Genomic DNA, 20836 nt, shown 5'->3' with positions numbered 1-20836 from the left:
GCACTTTGAAGGCAATATATTTTTTGTTAAAAAGTTTATTAACTGTTCTGGTACTAGAACAAGGTTTTATTGTTTAAATTTCCTAATAAATATTAATGAACTACGATATCAAATTCTTAAAATTAAAACTAATGTTTAAATTATGCCAAAGATGAATGATTTTAATTTAGCAAAGTTAGGCGGTATCTTAGAGAATTAATCTTTAGAAAGTAAATAAATTTATAAATGTATATAGAATAATAATTATTTTAATAAATCTACCGTCAGTTATCTTATTGATTTAATTTGCCTTAAGTTTGATAACATTATTCGAATCAAAAAGAAATTCATAATTGCGCTATACATTCCTTTTTACGTGCTCATTACTAGAAACTTGATTAGAACATTCTAGAACCACCGATTGACAAGTTGTATTTAGGTTACAAATTTACTAACACTTCCATCGATAAGGAAATAATTAACTTGTTCGTTACGGTGTGACACTTTTGAAACACCATCAACTGAAATGTAGGGTTCTTATTGTAATGTTTGTTTGATGCGCATGCTAATTGGGTAAAGTTTGACCGTGGAATAATCACTAGTGTTTGACCTAGTTTTCACTTGCTATTATCACACATCAAAATTTTACTTTGAATTGCTCTTTTGTGTCGTTTCCGCGAACGAGGATGAAAACCTATTTATGTTTATGTCGACATATTTAAATATGCTTTAATATATGTTGTAGAATGTAACCTTTGTTCTGACTATTATTTTTTATATGTTGTATTTTTATAAATATTTGAATGTTGTTTTGTTTTCTTAGTTACGGATTCTGAAATAAACACTCGTGTCAATAACATATCTTTTTACTTAATTTTATAAATAACTCAGAACATATATACCAATTACTTACAATATATACCAATGATTATTGTAATATTTAATTTGTGAAGATGTTAAATGTATTATAAGTAGTATATTTTTAGTTATAAGCCATTGGTATTATGAATCCGCCTATATTTTCTTTAAAATGATTCTCGAATTTTACTCCGGTCGTTGACATATATAGAATATTCGTTTTTAAGATATAATTAAATGCCTGTACATTTAACATTAAGAGTATTTAGAATATTAGGATCAACTATTATTAAAAGATTAAACTAAAATAATATCTAAGATAAAAGAGACACATTTAACTTCAATTAGTTTGAAACTCTTTAAATCTTAGTTAAACTATTTTTTATCACAAAAGTATTCAGCTATACCTAGTCTTTGATGTAATTACTTTATAATACATAAGTCAAAAATACATTTTCATAAGGTTTCTTAATTAATATAAGAACTGCAATGAATATTTACAATTTATAGTAATAAAATTATAATATTTTGTGTGTTCATATTTACATTTAAGAGAAGTATTTTTATGTTAATTTAGTTTACATTTTATTTACGGAGTCCTTTTGACTATGCATTAATAAATTAAATCACATACTTATCTACTACTTATTACTCTAAGAGAATTAGTCGCCACGACCTGTCAATTTTAGTAAACAATATTCTTATGCAAACGCCATATTCGCACTAAACTACAAAATTAGCAAACAATTTTTTTTATGGATGATTTTGTCACAATGTTAGCAGAGGCTCAGGGATATGTTGTTTCATTTATTAACACAATTTCAAATTGACCCTGTTGAAGTTATATCACTGTATTTGATTAAACGTGCAGGGTAGTCCAAATTGTTGGCCAATGATAAAAGTGGTATCTCGCGATTTTAATATAGATTATTAATTTTATTTTTCATTTCACAGTACTACATAACATAGAAGTAAAGAAGTTTACCGCCAATTTGCATTATAATACCTATTAATAATGAACTAACAGTAAAACAAAAACTACCATTACTATAAAAAAATGGCGGCCAGAAACGAATATAAAATATTTCCAGTAAACAACATTTCCACCGTACCTATCTTTTACGATACTTCTTAATGCAAAGAAGAGATCAGTTGTTATTGAAAGTAACTTAGTTAATGTTGAAAATGATATCATTCGAAGGGTTAATGAGAAACAAAATAAGTGGAGCGAACCCATCAACAATTAAGGAAGGATATCCCGTGCGGTCTTTGTTTATCCAAAAATGTTATGGGAAAGTATATAAATATGTTGCAATCATTTGATATTTCGTTTTAATTACTATCAAGAATCTTTTGTTACACGAAATTATTTTTTGATGTTATTTAATATAATTAAGGCAAAAGGTTTGATGGGTATTTATTTGACAAAACAAACGAATACAGGTCTAAAATATCACAAACATAACTTAAAAGTTTAAACAAAAGAAATCATCATCATCATTATCCCTGTATTATATACTGTCCAACTGCTGGGCACGGGCCTCCTCCACTACTGAGAGGGATTAGGCCTTAGTCCACCACGCTGGCCTAATACGGATTGGTAGACTTCACACACCCTCAAAATTCCTACAGAGAACTTCTAAGGTATGCAGGTTTCCTCACAATGTTTTCCTTCACCGTTAAAGCAAGCGATAATTTACAAAGAATACACACATATTTTTTTTTAGACAACTCAGAGGTGTGTGCCCTTGGGATTTGAACCTGTGGACAGTCGTCTCGGCAGTCCGGTCCACACAACTAGAAACACAAGAAATATTTTACAATGTACTTACATATAAGAAAATACCACAGCACAATAGGCTCTAAGATAGTTTCTTGGTAAATTTAGCCCGTCTCAAACCAATTACGTAAGCACGCTCGGCTTATGCTATCGCCTTGCACGCTGTCTTACAGTGTATTTGCTTAGCCGATAGCCTCTACAGAGCACGTCTAGTTATCAAAGCAATGTAAACCTGCAGATTTGGAAAGTCCTATTGGATGTACGGGAACGCCCTTAAATCGTTAGAGGATCCGGGTTTTGAGCTCAACATGACATGAATCGAATGTATACTTAACCATCATCGACTGCACTGCTGAGTGGGCCTCGTACAAAATTTATATCGACCTATTGGAATATATTATGCTTAAGTATACTAAAAAGTGATTTTATAATGCTTGATTATACAATTTCAATCTCAGGCAAATGGAAAGACCAATTTCGATGTTTTCATGTGACACACACTAAGCGAACGATTATAAGTAATAATAATTAAATTCGTTAAAATGAAACTGTCATCGTAAATCCTTCCAGTATATCAATGTGGTTACCCTTTGCCATTCGAATAAAAAAAAGAAAATTAAAAAAAAACAGATGGTGTCAATAAAACTATATAAATTGGCATAAATAATATAAGACACGTGAAATATGCAAGAACATTAATAATATTAGTGGATTGATAATCTCAAGCCCACATTTTTAATTCTTATAAAGGAGAATAATATAAAACAATAATTTTTCAATATTTTAATTTATAATTCACAACTTCAACAACTAAACAGAATTTAAATCGCAGCGACGTTCGAAGTGTAATTTCGGGATTAGGAAATAAATAATCCAATTCCGATACGAAACTCATTATAAGTGAATACGTAATGAGAGACAACAATTATGCTTTTTTCCTTCTATCTTAGTTGTCATGGTTGATGAACCCTTTCTACAATGGAAGAGCAATAAATTATTTTATTTTATTTTTATTTTATTTTATTTTATTTATTAGGGATCACCAACAGAATTTACAATATATCATACAAGTAACTAATACAAAAAAAAACATCTGGACTAATTGCAATTCTAATTACAGGCAACCACAACATGCGCAAGGTTAGAAAAAATAATTTAAACATAATATAAAAATAAAAAAGAGAAATAGTTAATAATATAAATCTATATACTATATACCTAATAACTAATATTAAAGTTTATTATTATCAGAATGCATATTATACCTCATCAATATTTGCCAAAATAGCTTGTTTGAATGTACACAAGGAATCATGGTAAATGTCTAAATTTTTACTTTAATAGACAGCCGGTTATAGAGAGCTGACAGACGAGGGATGGGTGAGTGTCTTCCTACATTGGTTCGACAACGACGGACTTGTAGCACAGGACGAACCCGCCGGGGAGGGCGTGAGGGTACACTTAAACAAAATCTTGACAACAAGTTGGGGCAGTCATATTTGTTATTTAATAGTTTGTGTAAATGCACCATGTTCAAAGTATCACGTCTAACTTTAAGAGAAGTCATATTCAAGTAAATTAACCTATCTTGATACGATGTTAAGTTTCTGGGAATGTATCTACGGTAAGCCAAATGTTTTAGGAATTTTTTGGACACTTTCGATTCTATTGATATGTATTTTATAACTGGGCGACCAGACAGCACAACAATATTCCAGCTTACTTCTAACATAGTAATTGTAAAGTAAAATTGTAGTAGAGACCTGTTTGAATTCTTTACTACTACGAAGCACAAAACCAAGTGATCTATAAGCTGCACTAAGCATTTCGTCAATATGAGTAGAAAAATTTAATTTAGTATCCATATAAACTCCTAGGTCGCGAACACAGGGTACTTCTTTTAATATACTACCAGCAATATTGTAATTAGTGTAGATCAGATTTCGTTTTAAGGTAAATTTTATATGATAACATTTTAATGGATTTAAGTACATTTTATTAATGCAACACCATTCCATAAGTTTATTTAAATCTGATTGTAATAGTTCAGAATCCCTTACATTTTTATCACTCGTATTAACTTTAAATCGTCAGCAAATAGGTAACATTGAGAATATTGAAATAAATTAGTAATATCATTTATATATACATTAAAAAAGAGGACCGAGATTCGAACCTTGCGGTACCCCAGAAGATGCTACATAACACTTGGACGCACATCCATCTATTACGACGGTGGCGGTTCTATTCTTAAGGTATGATTCACACCAACGCAGTAGTGCGCCTTCTACACCAAATTTATTAAGTTTTTAGTAGTATTGTGTGATTTACTTTATCAAATGCCTTTGTAAAATCAGTATATATTGCATCTACTTGATAGCCACCATCTACAGACTGAGCTACATCATCCATATATTCCAACAAATTAGAATTAGTGGATCGTTTTAACATAAATCCGTGCTGGCGTGGTGATATGAGACTTTTTGATAAATTATAAATATACGGGTAAACTAAAGATTCAAAAATTTTTGCAAGAGTAGAAAGAATAGAAATTGGTCGATAATTAGAGATCGAGTCTTTTTACCATTTTTAAAAACCGGAACAATTCTAACTTCTTTCCATTTATCAGGAAAAATCCCAGTTGATAATGATGTGTTAAAAATTGCGTGTAATGGAACTAGGAGATTATCTATAGTTTTACGTATGAATATAGGAGGAATATTGTCCGGACCGACACCTTTATTTAAGTTAAGCTGCTTAACGACACGTTTGATTGTTTGCATATCTATGTGAAGGTCACATTCACCACTTACAGTCACACCCGCGGGTTCAGTGTGGGAGTCGACTTCGTAAACGGAGGAAAAGTGCGTTGCAAACAAATCGCACACATCGTTCAAATTATTAGATTTTAATTCATTCAAGTACATGGTAGGTGGATAGTTCGAGCTATTTTTGCGCAAATTTTTAATGTGCGTCCAAAAAACTTTAGGGTTTTTTATAATTTCACTTTCTATACATGTAATATAACTATTATAATTTTCTTTAAGTAGTTTATCGCAGTCCTCACGTAAATATTCAAATTCCAATTTATCCAGAGGATTTCTGTATTTTTTAAATTTCTGATGATATTTATATTTGCGTTTTAACATTCGTATAAGTAACGGTGTAAACCAGATAGGATGCTCCTTATCTCGGTTTTTTGTGACAAAAGGAACACATTTAGTTATAATTTTTCTTAAGATTTCATAAAATTTATCAACCATTTCATTTACATTTTGGCATTGCAGCATATTATAATTCCAGTTAACTCCCATAAGTTCTAGGTTAATAGTTTCATAGTTTGCTTTTCGAAAATTTGGCTTAGAACACGAATAAGTTACTGCTTTTCTATCAATGATTTGTGTGTAAGTAATTGTTATATCTAATGGTGGGTGTAGTATGTCGACTTCTCTGACTGGACTAGGGGATTTACTTATTTTAATTACATTGTTTGCATTACTCAATACTAAATCTAATATTTTGTCTTTAGAATTTGTCACGTTATTAAATTGCACAATATTATTAAGTGACATAAAATCAATTAAGTTACATTTTAATATACAGTTACTAAAGTTGTTTGGTATAGTATGCGTGTTGTCGTGACTAATATCCCAAGTTATTCCGCTTAAATTGAAATCTCCAAATATGACTATGTTCCTACCAGCAGATTGAAGGGCTTCGCTACACTTGTCGAGATATATTTCAAAAACATGTTGAGTGACAGGCGGAGGTAAATAAATTGCACCTATTGTAAGACAATCATTGTTAGAGTTATTTAACTTTAATGTCACCCAGATATCCTCACAGTCGCTCTCCCAATCACACACTCGCCGCGAGATATAAGATTTTTTTATGGCAATTAACACTCCACCGCCTCTTTTTTAACACTAAATAATGGTGAAGTTTCTCTGTCACGTCTATAAACTACATACCGATGGTCAAATATTTCAGCGTCAAATATGCTGCTGTTCAACCATGTCTCAGTAAAGATTACAACATCATAATTATTTTTTAATATTTGCTGAAACACATTCGAAGTGTTTAACCTCAATCCCCTAACATTCTGATAATAACAACTAACAGGTAAGTTACATGAGATCATAAAAAAAAATATAAAAAAATATAAGACACTTAAAAAACAATCAGATAAACAATTAAATTAATTTAGCTAACAAGTGCGAACAAACACATATATACTATCCGTATTTAACATGTGATAAAGTAATTAGATATTATAGGAAATTACAGTAATACGCAACCAGAATATAACAAACGGGTACATTATTAAATGAATACTGCATAAGTAAAAACAAAAATAAAGACTCTCCAAACAATCCTACCAACGCAATCTTTATGTGGTTTAATGAAATATAAATTAAAAATACAAAAAACAATCGTCAATTCAAACAATCAATCAATAATATAGGCATTACAGATGTGTAAATACAGGATGTTTGGTAAGTCTACTTTAACTCAGCTAGTGAAGTAGCCGAATTTATCAGTATGTACTCAGAAGTTTCCGTTTTGCGTAAGAATATCTTTCCGCTTTTTACCCATACAAATCTATAGTGAAGTTCTTTGGCCCGTGCTCTAGCTGCCGCGTGTAGACTCTTCATCGCCGGTGACAAATGCTCTCCAATGTACACAGGTCGTCTTTCTCCTCCGATCCCAAGGTGACTGGTGTTAAGCTTGTCTTCGTTGGTGGTAGCCTTCTTGTTGAAGATTACCGCTGCGGCTAAGAATCCATCACGTACTCTGGGACAGCTGAATTTAACGACAACAGAGCGTGGCCGTTTATTTTCTTTATTTATTTTCGAGATCCTAGTGCACAGATGAATATCATTCTCACATAGATTGTATTTGATGGTAGAAGCAATTTGTTTAACTGTAGTGATCAGGTTTTCCCTATTAAACTCAGGAATGCATTGGATTTCCACATTAGCCGCTCTAGAGTGCTGCTCGAGCTGAGACACTCGATCAGTAAGACTCATAACTGTCGATTTGAGATCCTGGTTTTCAGTCTTTAGTTGGTTAACAGTTTTTACGCTGTCTTCAAAGTCCACTTTCAGTTTCTCATATTTGCTCTCTAAATTATAGATGGTCTCGTCAACTTTAATGAGTCGGTTTAATATTTCACTAGTTTTAATATCGAACTCACGTATAATACTACATTTAAAATCATCGAATAGCGCAGACATCTCTTCACGGATGGATTGGCGAAGATCATCTGTAGGTTTAAGGTGCGACATGTTTTCTTTTTTCCTCAATGTCACGTTAAAGGAATCTCTGTCACCAGAATTATTGCGGGCAGGTGTTATTTTGCTGGTCTTCGTCTGTTTAGGTAATAAAGGATTCATATTTATATTGGAAAAAAAGCTTGTGACAGCGACCTCTATGAACTGACAGATTGTGTTTTCCAATATTATCCTGGAAATGTAGTTAAGCTATTGAGCAGCAGATGGCGTTAAACTCAGCTTTAATTCAGAACACTTTATTTGAATTAAGCTATTGAATAATAGATGGCGCTTAACACGTTTAGATTTATGACGGTTACCCTTTTATTTGAATATGTTTTCTTTTTAATATTATTATGGTTATTTATTTAATCACTATACACCATCACGATCGTCCGTATTTCACCTGCACACTGTAATTCTTCTCACTGTATATAGTTTACATGCACTATTTATGAACTATGCGTTTCATATAACCGTTGGAGCGGGAATCATCGATTTGAAATTGTTCGCACTTGTTTTGCCAAAAACTTGAGAAATTGTTCACTTCATGTTTAGATAACACTTGATGAGGTACCTTGCGGTTGTAACTGACTATTGGTAAAGTTTTGTGAGCTTTTAAGAACTTTTTCTAATTTTACGAATTTAAAAATGCACAGAGCGATGTTTAGGCCTCTACCCTTACTACGGTATCAAGAAATAAATTATGAAAATTATACAACAGGTTTTTGTGAGCTTGCATTGTGTATAAAAATCACCGAAAAAATAAAATATTTTGAAATTAAAATATTTTTGTTTTTAACACAAAATTAAAATAATGTGTATTTTTAATAGGCGGATGTTTATCTATATTATTATATAATGCTGAATAGTTTGATTGATTGAACGAGCTAATTTCAGGAAGTAATGGTTCGAAATAGAAATATCTTTTAGTGTAGGATAGTCCATTTATCGAGGAAGACTATAGGTTATATATCATACTATGATCAATAGGAGCGGAGCATCAATAAAAACTGTTGCAAAAACGGGAAATTTATTCCTTTTGAGAGCTTCCATTGCTTGCGTTGCCGTTGCTGCATAAATAGTTAAAGTGTGTAACAATAATGTGTGACGGAATTGTTCCTCTTAAAATGTAAAAATATATTTTAAAACAAATTCACTCGTTACATCTGTCTGCCTGTATGAACGCGATAAACTAAAAAATATCGATTAAATTTGAGATGGAGATAGTTTGAGACCCCGGGAAGGACATAGGCTATAGAAAGTATTCTATCGCGGAGAAAATAAAGCAGGACTTTTACCACAGAAAACTTAGCATAGAGCATAAGCTAATTGTTAATGGAATGTGTATTTAGAGTTCATTTTTACTAGTAATACAACAAACATAAAGGTCTAACTTCGAGAAATTCGAATCTTGGATAATAACCACATCATATTATCATATTGTATTACGCAATTAAATGAAATCTACAATTTTCTAACTCATTACGAAAAGAAAATGCTCAAAAATAAAACAAGCAATAATTAGAATTACATTTAATTAAATAAATAACATTAATTATGAATAAAAACAGCTGTGTTTAGTTTTAAATTTATTAAAAAAGACGCCTCTACAAGGTTTTGCTCTAGTTTCGATGTAAATAAAATATATGAGATATACATTTTATTCATATAAAATAGTAAGTCACAAGAATTCGTTTATACAATTATCCAGTAGTAGGGGCTAAAGTCCTAACAGCGCTCACACCAGAAACCATTCTCATGATAGATGATCGTCAATGAGCCTCAAGTAGTGAACGTAAAGAATTATTTATGGGAACTGTTTCAATATAGAAGAATAGTTAGGAAGTAACGTAATTTTCAAACAAAAAATGTACTGATGATAATTATCTATTTTATTTATTACTAGTTGACACGGCAGACGTTGTCCCGTCTTAATTATGAATTTGCAGCGCGCATTCTGTCAATCGCTGACAGTTATTTCAAACAATTAACAGTTATATAAAATTAATATTTTCGTTAAGTTTTCTAATTTTCCGCGCAATGTTTTGAATTTTTTCTTTCATAAGAATCTTCTCCTGACAATAACAAACTCAAAAACAATTTAATTTCATAATGACTAACAGGCATTATCAATAAACGATCTCAATCTCAATCTTCGATCCGATTCCGAGTCTAAACCAATCAAAATAAATAATTAGTAATAATTGTTTTAAACTTTTCAGTAACATGGAGTACAATTGTATGTTGCTAATTACAGTAGTTAAAAAGATAACTGAATCGCAGCTAGCAACGCCCACCTCCAGATGCACTTATAACCAGATACAAGAATGACAAGTGACGCTTGAAAGGCAATATCTAAGCGATATTTAGCAAACTTGTCAGTAGAGCTATTTACAGTTCAAAGTTTTAAGAAGAAAATCATAACAATTAAACTATTTGCCAAAAAATACATGTAGGTAACAGAATGCCAAAACAATATAAGAACTTATTGTGGATACAAATCAAAAAGCAATATTAATAAAAATAAAAAAATAATAATAATAATAAAATAATAATTAAAACAAATTATAAACTGAGACTAAATTTAAATTCAGTTCTTAAATAATACCTATTTTTATGACTGTGGAGCTCAAAATATTTTCTGTGCATTCGTAATCTAGATTTTTAAGTAAGTTCAGGATTTTAATAGAACACTCTTTGGTTGAGCAGTTATGCCGACCTGTTGGAACCGTACATATTAATGGGATATAAATCAGATCGGAAAAATCAACAAATAAATATGAAATCTCGAGTGTTTTAGTTTAGGTTTAGTAAAAAAAAATCTATTACCGAATGAAATTCCGCCCCAAATAGGTTAAGTCAGATTGGACAAATCAACAAATAAATTTGAAACTAAGAGCGTGTTAGTGTATCTGTAGTTTTATCCGTTAATATCTATTCATGTACGGCCATATCCATTGTTTCAGCAAAGTGATTAAACATTACATTCTTGAGATAAATGCAATCATTCAAGAATTCCTATTTCATTGTATATCGGAATCCAAATCTCGTACATTCCCAAGACGGCATTGATGACACCCACTACTCTATGATAAAAAAAAATTGTAAGGTTGGTTTCAGAATAACATATACCACCTCTTTATGTGTACACTAAAAGAAACCGCATTTAACATATTGTCACAAATATCACAAATGCGTAACTTTGTGAAAATGTTTGGATGTTTGTTAGAGGTAACCGCAGAAAAAACTGAACGAATTTGGATGAAATTTGGCACACGCATCGATGATGTCCTTGATTAACATATAGGTTTTTTTATCCCGGTAATTTATTCCCAAACGAAATTTTGAGTTTTTTTATTCAGATTCACTAAACAGATGGCGCTGGTGTCGTAAAAATGACGCTATGAATATCAAAAATAAAAGTAATTAAAATTTTATATACATACGAGTATATTCTTATAGCTCAATAATGTTCCTATACATTTTATCCATTAATCGTCACGTAGAACTTTAGTAATTCGAGCTTTATTTCGTATTCAGATGTAAAATAAAGGGTCGATAGTATTAAATATTACACAAAACAACAGACTCCACCGTTATCATCTTTAAACGGACGTGCTGAGAGTTTCGGATGAAAATTATTTGGAAACTTAGTAATGTTTTATCTTAAACAATTCAAGCGAAAATACGCTGTCATGAACCGCAGACGCTAAATGTCAAATAACATCGTGAGATCAGACAGCTTCATCCTATCTTCGACTTATCTAACGAATATTACAATGGGGAAAATTTGCTACAATATTTAGCATTTTTGGATGTTTGTTAGAAGTAAACGCAGAAACAATTGAACGGATTTCGATGAAATTTGGGATACGAGGAGACCATGTCCTGCATTCACATATAGACTATTTTTTATAATATGATTGCTTAAATAGATGGCGCTAGCGTTGTTGGAGGGCGCTATGAATCGCTATAGTAATTTAACAACTTTTATACAGGCAAAGGCATTTAATGCAATCGAAGCCCCGATCTACACTTAGGTATTAAATATTTAGACTAGACTTTACACTGTACAATCATTACAGGCGAACAAAATTGTTTTTATATTCTATAATATATCCTATATCGTATGAAATGGTCTTGTTAAAAACATTGACTAAAAGAGCGGCGATATGGATTGTGAAATTTTATTTCAAACGTTTATCAGGAATAAATTGTATAAAAACATTTAAGTAATGAATACCTAGTAATGTACATATTCCTCTTCTCGTTCGCAATAACAACTCAAACTATAGCAACAAATGAAGTAGATAGCTATACCAAAATAAATTCAAACGTAGTTTTAATATCGTTTATATTATCACAATACAGTTCTCAAAACCGGCAGTTTGTCGTCAAATATCCGTTTATTATTGTGAAAGTTCAGAGCCCTTTCTATCTGCCATTCGCGTAGCGTTTGCACTTGCGTTCCCGGCACCACATTATCGTCATGTCTTGCTTTATACAACTCTTGTCTGAACGTTTTTAGCTGATCTTTTATATACTCTATGGGCACTTTGGTTATAGCTAACAAGCGTGGTTGGTACTTGCTTATATCAGGAACATTTTTAGACTCATAAAGCTCGTACGATAGGAATTTATCGTGAGGATTTGGCTTCTGAAGGAACACTGCATAGTCGTTGCCGACATGCAGGAAGCCTCGCAGGTTATGCTCCGATCTAAACCCGTCTAAGAATTGGAACAGCTTGTGTAGTCTGACTGCAGCAAATTTTCTTAATAGCCCAACTGTGAGTACGATCAAAATTAGTATCTGCAATGGAAAGTATTACATACATACATAGTATCACGCCTCTGTCCCATAGGTGTAGGCAGAGACTATGGATTGCCACTATGCACGATTCTGGCATACTTCTCGCGCTTCCTCTGCCTTAATTAATCTTTTCATGCATTCCCGCCGGTTCCGGGTACTTTTGACCTGGCCTTTACTGAGAATGTCAGATATCTGACATTCGAAGGGTCAGTGCGGTCGACCCTTACTGGCTCTTCCATCCACATTCGCCTTATAAAGTATAACTAAACTAAAATAAACAAGTGACTGTTTATCAATATTTAAATTAACATTAAGTATGCTTTTCGTTAAGACTAATATAATTTGTTTCACATTAATTAGTTACACAAGTTTAATTAAAGTAAATTTATTATTTTAAGTACTAGCATTTGCTCGCGGTTGCGCTCGAGTGATACTATTTTTTTATAATAAAATTATTCTAACCGTAACCTTATTTTTTGGAGATAAAAACCAGTCGGTATCCTTGAGCAAATAATATGTCGTTGTTTTTTGTGTAAAAGACACCAAATAGATTTTTTCTTGCGTTCATTTATAAAACTTTGTCTTAGGTCACAAATAATCTATATAAAGATGTCCAAATGCCAATAATTCTGTGAAACACTCACAACTCTCATGACGTCGGTACGGCGATTTCTAATCGATGAACGTTGATCTGCACGTGAAAACTATATTATACGTCACCACAAAAGGTTGTTATTAAAATATGTCAAATAAACATAAATCCAAATGAAATAAATGCACGAATATATAAAAAATTGACGCGCCGTTTGTACGCGTCAGTTGGAATGTTTTGCGCAAGCTATTGTCAAGTTTGCTTTTTGTATAGTTTTTACGAATGCATTCCTATGCCGTGGATGGTAAAAGTTTAGATTTATTCAAATGGAGAGCAAGATTTGTCAATTATAGAAATGTGTACAACAGTGGCGATGGGTGAAAATTTATGAAAGGGAATACAACACAAATTATAGGTACTAAGAATATGCCGCACTCTTAATAAAATAATGATCTATTCCTAAATTGTTAATTTATGGGAGTCGTCTAAAAACTAATTTCTGTTGGCGACATTTCTTTTTTCTCCCTTTTTTCGTGCTATAAGGTTCATCTTTGACCCATCTTCAATAAGTTAAATTTTATAGTAACTTAAAAACAGGTCGCAATCAGGAATTCGTTTTTTCATGATTCCCACAAATTAACAATTTTGGAATAGGTCATTATTTTATTAAGGGAGCGATACATAAATGCAGTCTGAATTTTTTTTAATGATAATTACATAATGATTACATTTTACATAAATTATGAAAGGGAAGCCGATGGGAATCGGGTTTTATAGACACTTCGCTACTAGTGTATAATTCTTTGAAAATGACAGAACTAGAAAAGTAGAAAGTTTAAACAATCATTCCTTTAAAAATAAGCCGGGGCAATGTACTTGCATTTTTGATTACGCAAAAAAAAAAAATTTGTAATAAAATGCGTGAAAAAGCCAACGGTTTTGGTGATGTTTTAATTTTAAAGGAATCGCTGCCTATAAAGTATAGCAACATTTTTATGAGGCTTTAAAATAGAATGTATCAAACATTCTATATTTTATTTGTGCAACCAATTCCGTGCATATTGGTTGAAAAATAAATATTTTTATATCCAACATTCAGCCTTGCGTTTTATGAAGACCATTTATGTTTTACATACACGTAATAGGGTTGTTAGCAAACGGAAAATATGTTTTTATTTATGTTATATCTACGGAAGAATAATGTTGTTGTATCTTGAAAATTTACTACACTTTTTATGAAAGCGTACATTTTACTTGGCTGAAACATTTTAAATAAATAAAAATATTAAAATAAAAACATTTAGATACTTGTTACACCCCTGGCATAACGAATTGACATGACAATGCTCTTTTTATTGGTATTTTTATGTAGAAGAAATCGAGATAACTCTATCACTTCATTTAACGCGGGGATTGAACCCGAAACCTTAGCACGGCAGTTGTACTACAATATAAATATTACAACTATACAGATTCTTTAGTAGAAATGTAAGCGGAACTATTAAATTGTTCATAGAAATTATTTTAATCGCAATAATACTCGTGGCATGTGTGACAACCCTAGAGATATTTGATGTCACATACCAGTTGGCTGTGAATGTGCATTGGCCTATGCCCCATGGAAAATATATGACAAAGCATACAATTGCCTATCAGAAGCACTCGACTCTGAAGAATACTGCCGAACCGGAATTTAGGAACTAAAATTATGTTTTGAAAACGCTGCAAGAATTTGGATTCAGCTAACGATTAATCGTTTTAGTGATACAAAACGACGTGAGAGATTAAATCAGAAAAGTTATTAGTGGAACATCATTCGTCTTGAATCCACAAGTACCATAAAAGATAGGAATACAAAATGTGTATTACATTGCGACACATTATTATTGAATTTTGAGTTCGACATTTGAAATTAAATTTATATCGTGCAAGACTTCCGAATACACACATTCCTTCCCATTGCTAATCCCCATTCGTATTTTTTAAGATTGGCAGCCCATCCATAATTGTATTCGTATTGTCGACTTTTATTGTCAGACATGTTCGTGTGCCTATGACATAAAAAGTTGATCTTCCCGTGACCATGAATGCTGCAAAGCCTTCGAAACGAAGAGAGTTAAATAAAACCAAATAAATACAAGCGAATAATAATTCGATAAAATAAAAAAGAACATGACACAGTAAACTAGTTTTATTTCGATAATAAGCAGCATTTACGAAAAATAGGTAATTATTTTCGCTTTTACAGCTACTCAATTAGCATTTTAGTAAATTGACGCATTTAACAATGCATTTAACGAATTATTTATTTACAGTTACTCGCTAACGGTGTCTAAGTAAGCACATTGTTTGTGAAAATGAAATGGTGAGTATTTTTAATTTTAAATTAAATTATTACGTTAGTAGTTTTTGGAATAAATGATTTTGCAAATTAGAGAATAATAGAGTTTATTTGAAGTGAAATATGTTATATTCTTTTATCGTAAATATGAATATTAATTAAATTTTGGGTATGTTTTCGGCAGTTCATTTATAAGACAGTTGCAGTATATAATAATACTTTTTTGTTAACTAATATTTGAGTCGACTGGTTTCAAAAACAGCATTCTGTAAAATTTGATATCAAGGTAGGCAATCTGTAAAATTAAAACTGATTTTGTGATTCTTGCAGAATAAATTATGCTAAAATACAGTTTACTAGATGCTATATAAATTTGTTTTTTTAATGACAAGGATAATACAAATAAAATATGATATTTTTTTTATTTACTAACATTTTTTAAAAAGTCAGATTACCCGTTTTGAAACTAGTCGCCTCATTTGTGAGTTTGACTTTTGGATTTCATCGCCTTATGTGATATTCAGCGATGAGCATTTTTACCCAGACAGGGTTCTAATGATATAATATTTATTAAACGCTATGCTACAATAGGATTGGTGACATTTTTTTTATGCTAGCACGGCAAAGAGATCCCAATGCACCTGATGGTAAGTGATCGGGTCTAGAATATCGTCTGATGAGAGATTACCCTTCGACAGTCGACAAAAATATGTCGGCCTTCTGGAACCGGATATACAGACTGATCCCGGAACGCGACACACTTATGTGGGCCACTATAGCGGGTTTTAACACCTGGGGTAAGGTGGTCGCTATCCTGGCGGATATGAAATATATGGTACCAACACCAGAGTTTAATCGTGGTTTAGAATAGTTACATCAATCTGGTACACATGTCAACGAATTTTATCAGAGATCTAAATTAGATTTGGTTTTTTTGCAATCAAGTTGCATCCAATTTATGTTTTCGATTTCGGCTTTCGAAAATGACTGATGACTGAATCATATAAAAAGTATTTATAGCGTATAGTAAAATACAACACGCAATGAAATTTTAAAACATTCGTGGCCTAAATTCAATTCAATGAATATTAATTAATGATTACAGTTATCACTGTCTTGCCTTTGTTTCAAAATTATTAGTCGTTTAAATGACTATATAATGATGGTCTTAAAACCTTGAAAATTTATGTTTTCTAGCAAGAGGTAGAATTGAAAACATTTATGATTAGCAATCCCTATTTAATTGTATTTCAAATGAGATCCAGGAATGTCTAGCAGTAATACTGAACTAATTAAATTCATACAATAGTAAAATCATAGGGTTTCAGTGTTTATTAAATATTTTTGGAAAAATATCTTGTAGAAACGAGTAAGAGGTCAAAGTTACAACATCAATCGACGCCTCAGCCCCCCCCCCCTATCTATGAAGGCTGCAAAGTTTTCGAAGTATCGGAAGAAAATTATAAAAAACCGCGATAAAATCAATGAAATAGTTTTTTTAATACCAACATTTTACAATTTAACAACATACTATATGTAATTTAATTATTTCATTATGTTTTGTCTATGACCAGCAGCGGACAAATATCTATATAGGCTGACGATGATGATGATGATGATTATATTTTTAGTGATTCGTGCCTCATGCCAACCGTGGGGACAGCGCCACAGGTGTTCAATTCAGCATTTCAGTTTTTTGCAGCTGCTCAATGTCTGATTACAGAAAATTGGCCTACAAACGCTGATGTATGTGGTACGTTATCTACTTTGCCGTCAGTATTTATTTATTTCCACTCCTTATTGACACTAACGTCTTACTTAGTCGTCTTAAACTGGATAATAATATAATATATATAATATCGGCCCTGTATTATATACTGTCCCACTGCTGGGCATGGGCCTCCTCTATTACTAAGGGATTAGGCCTTAGTCCACCACGCTGGCCTAGTGCAGATCTGTAAACTTCACACACCCTCAAAATTCCTATAGAGAACATCTTACGTATGCACATTTCCTCACGATGTTTTCCTTCACTGTTAAAGCAAGCGGTTCACAAAGAATATATATACATTTTTTTTAGGAAAGTCAGAGGTGTGTGCCCTTGGGATTTGAACTTGCGCACATTCGTCTCGGCAATCCGTTCCACACCCAACTAGGCTATCGTCGCCTATCTCGCTTAAACTAGATATAAAACTACAATTAAGTGCCTTTTTGAAATAATGGTTATGGTGCTCAAGTTAGGAGAGACGTTTATTTATCCTTATCTATACAAAGAATTAATATAAAGGATACCGCCAATCAATAGTTTACTTGTAGCAATCTATAAACTCGTCGGTATAGTCCGAAAATTGTTAGGCTACGTTGTTCTAAGAGCCTGTCACGGAATAAACGGCAGGTAAACTGTTATTTATGCCCTTAAGACATCTAGATTGTTGCCAAAGTGCCAGTCGGGAGATGCCAAAAGGCAAATCCTATTGCGCTAAATTAAACCTGGAAATCTCGGGTTGCTTTTAAATCATCGTCGTCATCTTCATCGGAAGAAAATTATAATATTATAAAAACCACGATTAAATAGTTTTATTTCAATGTCTAACATTCGCGTAAACATAAGAAATTATTATCTCTAAAAATATTATAGTCTATAATTTTTATGATACATACTATATCATTTATAGTCAATGTGATCTTTTCAGACTTTGAGACTTTTGATTTCATCATAGTCGGTTCTGGTTCGTGCGGATCCATAGTGGCAAATCGACTTAGCGAAAATCCAAAATGGAAAATATTATTGATAGAAGCTGGCGGTATCCCGCCCGTCGAGAGCATAGTGAGTGTTTCTTGGAAATTTAATTAGCATAATACTGAACAGGAAAATAAATACCTTACTGTCTTGTTGTAAAATATATAAGTAATTTCTTGTACTGACAACATTAACTTTAAAATGAAAAAGCAAAAGAGGCACCCCGAAAGCAGGCGTTTTATTTCCTGGGCAAATTATAATAATTATCAAGGTCGGTATTTAGATACAAGCCTAACAATGCGACTACATACCATTTATTGTTAGTAAGAATGTGTTTTTATACACATGTGGAATCATTGCCTACTCCAAATAAATAATTGCCGTTATAACGTATTTACAAAAAACTACAATTACCTAAATTTCACAATTTACATAAAATAAAATGTAATTGCAGTTTGGTTTGGAGTGCAGAAGTAATTTACCATTGCTAGATACTAATCAGCAAATGAAAGCAAATTAATTTGTTCTTTAACACGATGATAATAATATCTTAAATATAAATGTAACAATACTAAAACAACTGGTTTCAGATAACAGCATTCGATCAACAGCTTATGGGTAGTGAATTTGACTGGGATTTTAGAACGGTGAATGATAATAAAACAAGTCAAGCTTTAATCAATGGGTCAGTACCGTGGCCTCGTGGTAAATTGCTTGGCGGTGGCTCCAGCCTCAACGGAATGATCTACATAAAAGGAAACGACAATGACTTTTTGCGTTGGTATAACGCCGGTAACAAGGAATGGCATCCAAACGTCACAAGGAAATATTTTGAAAAAGTCGAAAAACTAAAGGATAAAAATCTTTTAAGAGATCCGGCTACTAGAAACAACTACGGCCACAATGGACCAGTTATAATAGATTCTTTACAAAGTCCATACAGAAATGTTACCAAGTATGTTATTGATGCATGGGATGAAATTGGTTTAAAGCGTAGTCGTGATGTGAGTGCCCTTAATGCGTTTGGAGGTGGAACTTTTAGGGTTACGTCATATAAGGGCAGAAGACAAAGCACAGCGAAATCGTACCTCAACACAATCAAGAAAAGGAAAAATTTAAAAATATTGTATAATGCATTTGTGACTGAAATTCTAGTTAGTTCCAACGATAAAACTGCTTATGGCGTAATGGTTGAAGTTAATGGTGAAAAGAAAGTATTCTATGCTCAACTAGAGGTAATAGTTAGTGCCGGAACTATAAGTACGCCTCCGTTACTAATGTTGTCAGGTATAGGACCTTGTGATCATTTGAGGGCTAATAATATAAATTGCAAGGTCAACTCGCCTATGGTAGGGCAAAATTTGCAAGATCATTATAGCGTACCTGCAGTCACTGTATACGGCGATATACCCAAATTACAGACCACTGAGGAACAAAACTTCGACGTCATAAGATATTTGTACAATCGAGAAGGATATCTTTCGTATATAAGTTCAGCTGATGTAACGGCCTTATATTCTTCATCTGAGAATGCTTCTTATCCAGAGTTTCAGGCTTTTCTTGTAATTTATGATAAAAATTCGTCCGGGATCCAAGAAGGTTTATCTAGACGTATGTTTAAACAAAGTGTTATAGATTCTATATCGGAAATTAACGTCGATCACTCGTTGTTCCAATTCACATTCGTACTTCTACATCCGAAGTCTCGAGGAAACATATCTTTAAGTTCGAATAATCCCAAGGATAAACCACTCATTTATGCAAATTCGTTTGATCATCCTCAAGATATTAAAAAAACCCTTATCGGCATGAAGAAGTTGATCAGTGTAGTAAATAGTACATATTTCAAATCCATTGGTGGATTTTTAGGTAGAATAAAATCTGAAGAATGTGATAATTTTGCTTTGGAAAGCGACGATTATTTAGTATGTATTTCTAAGTATATGTTGACCACGATATATCATCCTGTTGGGTCTTGTAAGATGGGTCTTGATATAAATACTTCCGTGGTGGATAGTCGTCTGAGGGTGCACGGTTGTAAAAACCTTCGAGTGATAGACGCTAGTGTTATGCCTACACAAATTAGTGCTAACACAAACGCTGCAAGTATGATGGTGGGTGAGAGAGGGGCAGATTTAGTTAAAGAAGACTACAATTATACGACGTCGCACTAATAGTATAATGTCTGAGAGTAAAGAGTAAAGTAAAAGTATGCATTACAAGTATGTGAATAAAAAAGAAAATATGCACATTATGTTATTTAATTAAAACTGAACATTTCTGCAACAAGACAATTTTACCAGGACACGCAGTTACTTTCAGACAATATTTGAGGTAAAGATGATATTGTTATTTTAATTTGTACTCCGAATATACGTCTTCGTGTTATTTTGAAATGGTATAAAATAATAACGAATTATTAATATTACTTCGCGTGTAAATTATATGTAAAATTGATTT

At 32.3% G+C, this 20836-nt stretch overlaps 3 protein-coding genes across 3 annotated transcripts; 1 reads left to right on the top strand and 2 right to left on the bottom strand.

Moving 5' to 3' along the window:
• Positions 1-7119: 7119 nt before the first annotated feature.
• On the bottom strand, positions 7120-8013 carry LOC115440720. Its single transcript, XM_030165140.1, has one exon. The coding sequence runs from the start codon at positions 8011-8013 to the stop codon at positions 7120-7122; it is 894 nt and encodes a 297-aa protein (XP_030021000.1).
• A 4051-nt stretch (positions 8014-12064) lies between these two features.
• LOC115440732 lies at positions 12065-13435 on the bottom strand. Its single transcript, XM_030165160.1, has 2 exons — positions 13348-13435; positions 12065-12703 (listed from the first exon to the last, which is right to left on the bottom strand). The coding sequence occupies exons 1-2, from the start codon at positions 13354-13356 to the stop codon at positions 12254-12256; spliced, it is 459 nt and encodes a 152-aa protein (XP_030021020.1). The 5' UTR covers positions 13357-13435; the 3' UTR covers positions 12065-12253.
• Positions 13436-15603: 2168 nt separating this feature from the next.
• Positions 15604-20836, top strand: LOC115440735 (glucose dehydrogenase [FAD, quinone]). Its single transcript, XM_030165162.2, has 4 exons — positions 15604-15660; positions 17268-17389; positions 18330-18463; positions 18967-20836. Exons 1-4 carry the CDS (start codon positions 15653-15655, stop codon positions 20548-20550), a joined length of 1848 nt encoding a protein of 615 aa, XP_030021022.1. The 5' UTR covers positions 15604-15652; the 3' UTR covers positions 20551-20836.

Source organism: Manduca sexta, chromosome 12 (genome assembly GCF_014839805.1).
Source record: "Manduca sexta isolate Smith_Timp_Sample1 chromosome 12, JHU_Msex_v1.0, whole genome shotgun sequence".
In the NCBI taxonomy this organism is placed as follows: domain Eukaryota; kingdom Metazoa; phylum Arthropoda; class Insecta; order Lepidoptera; family Sphingidae; genus Manduca; species Manduca sexta.
The sequence above is the reverse complement of the archived record's forward strand: the minus strand, read 5'-3'. Positions and strand labels throughout refer to the sequence as shown.

Excerpts from the sequence above, each read along its gene's own strand:
- LOC115440735 (XM_030165162.2), top strand. Across the intron at positions 17,390-18,329 it reads TACAAACGCTGATGTATGTG|ACTTTGAGACTTTTGATTTC; the intron begins GTACGTTATCTA and ends TGATCTTTTCAG. Across the intron at positions 18,464-18,966 it reads TCCCGCCCGTCGAGAGCATA|ATAACAGCATTCGATCAACA; the intron begins GTGAGTGTTTCT and ends AACTGGTTTCAG.
- LOC115440720 (XM_030165140.1), bottom strand. The coding sequence starts at position 8,013 with ATGAATCCTTTATTACCTAAACAGACGAAGACCAGCAAAATAACACCT.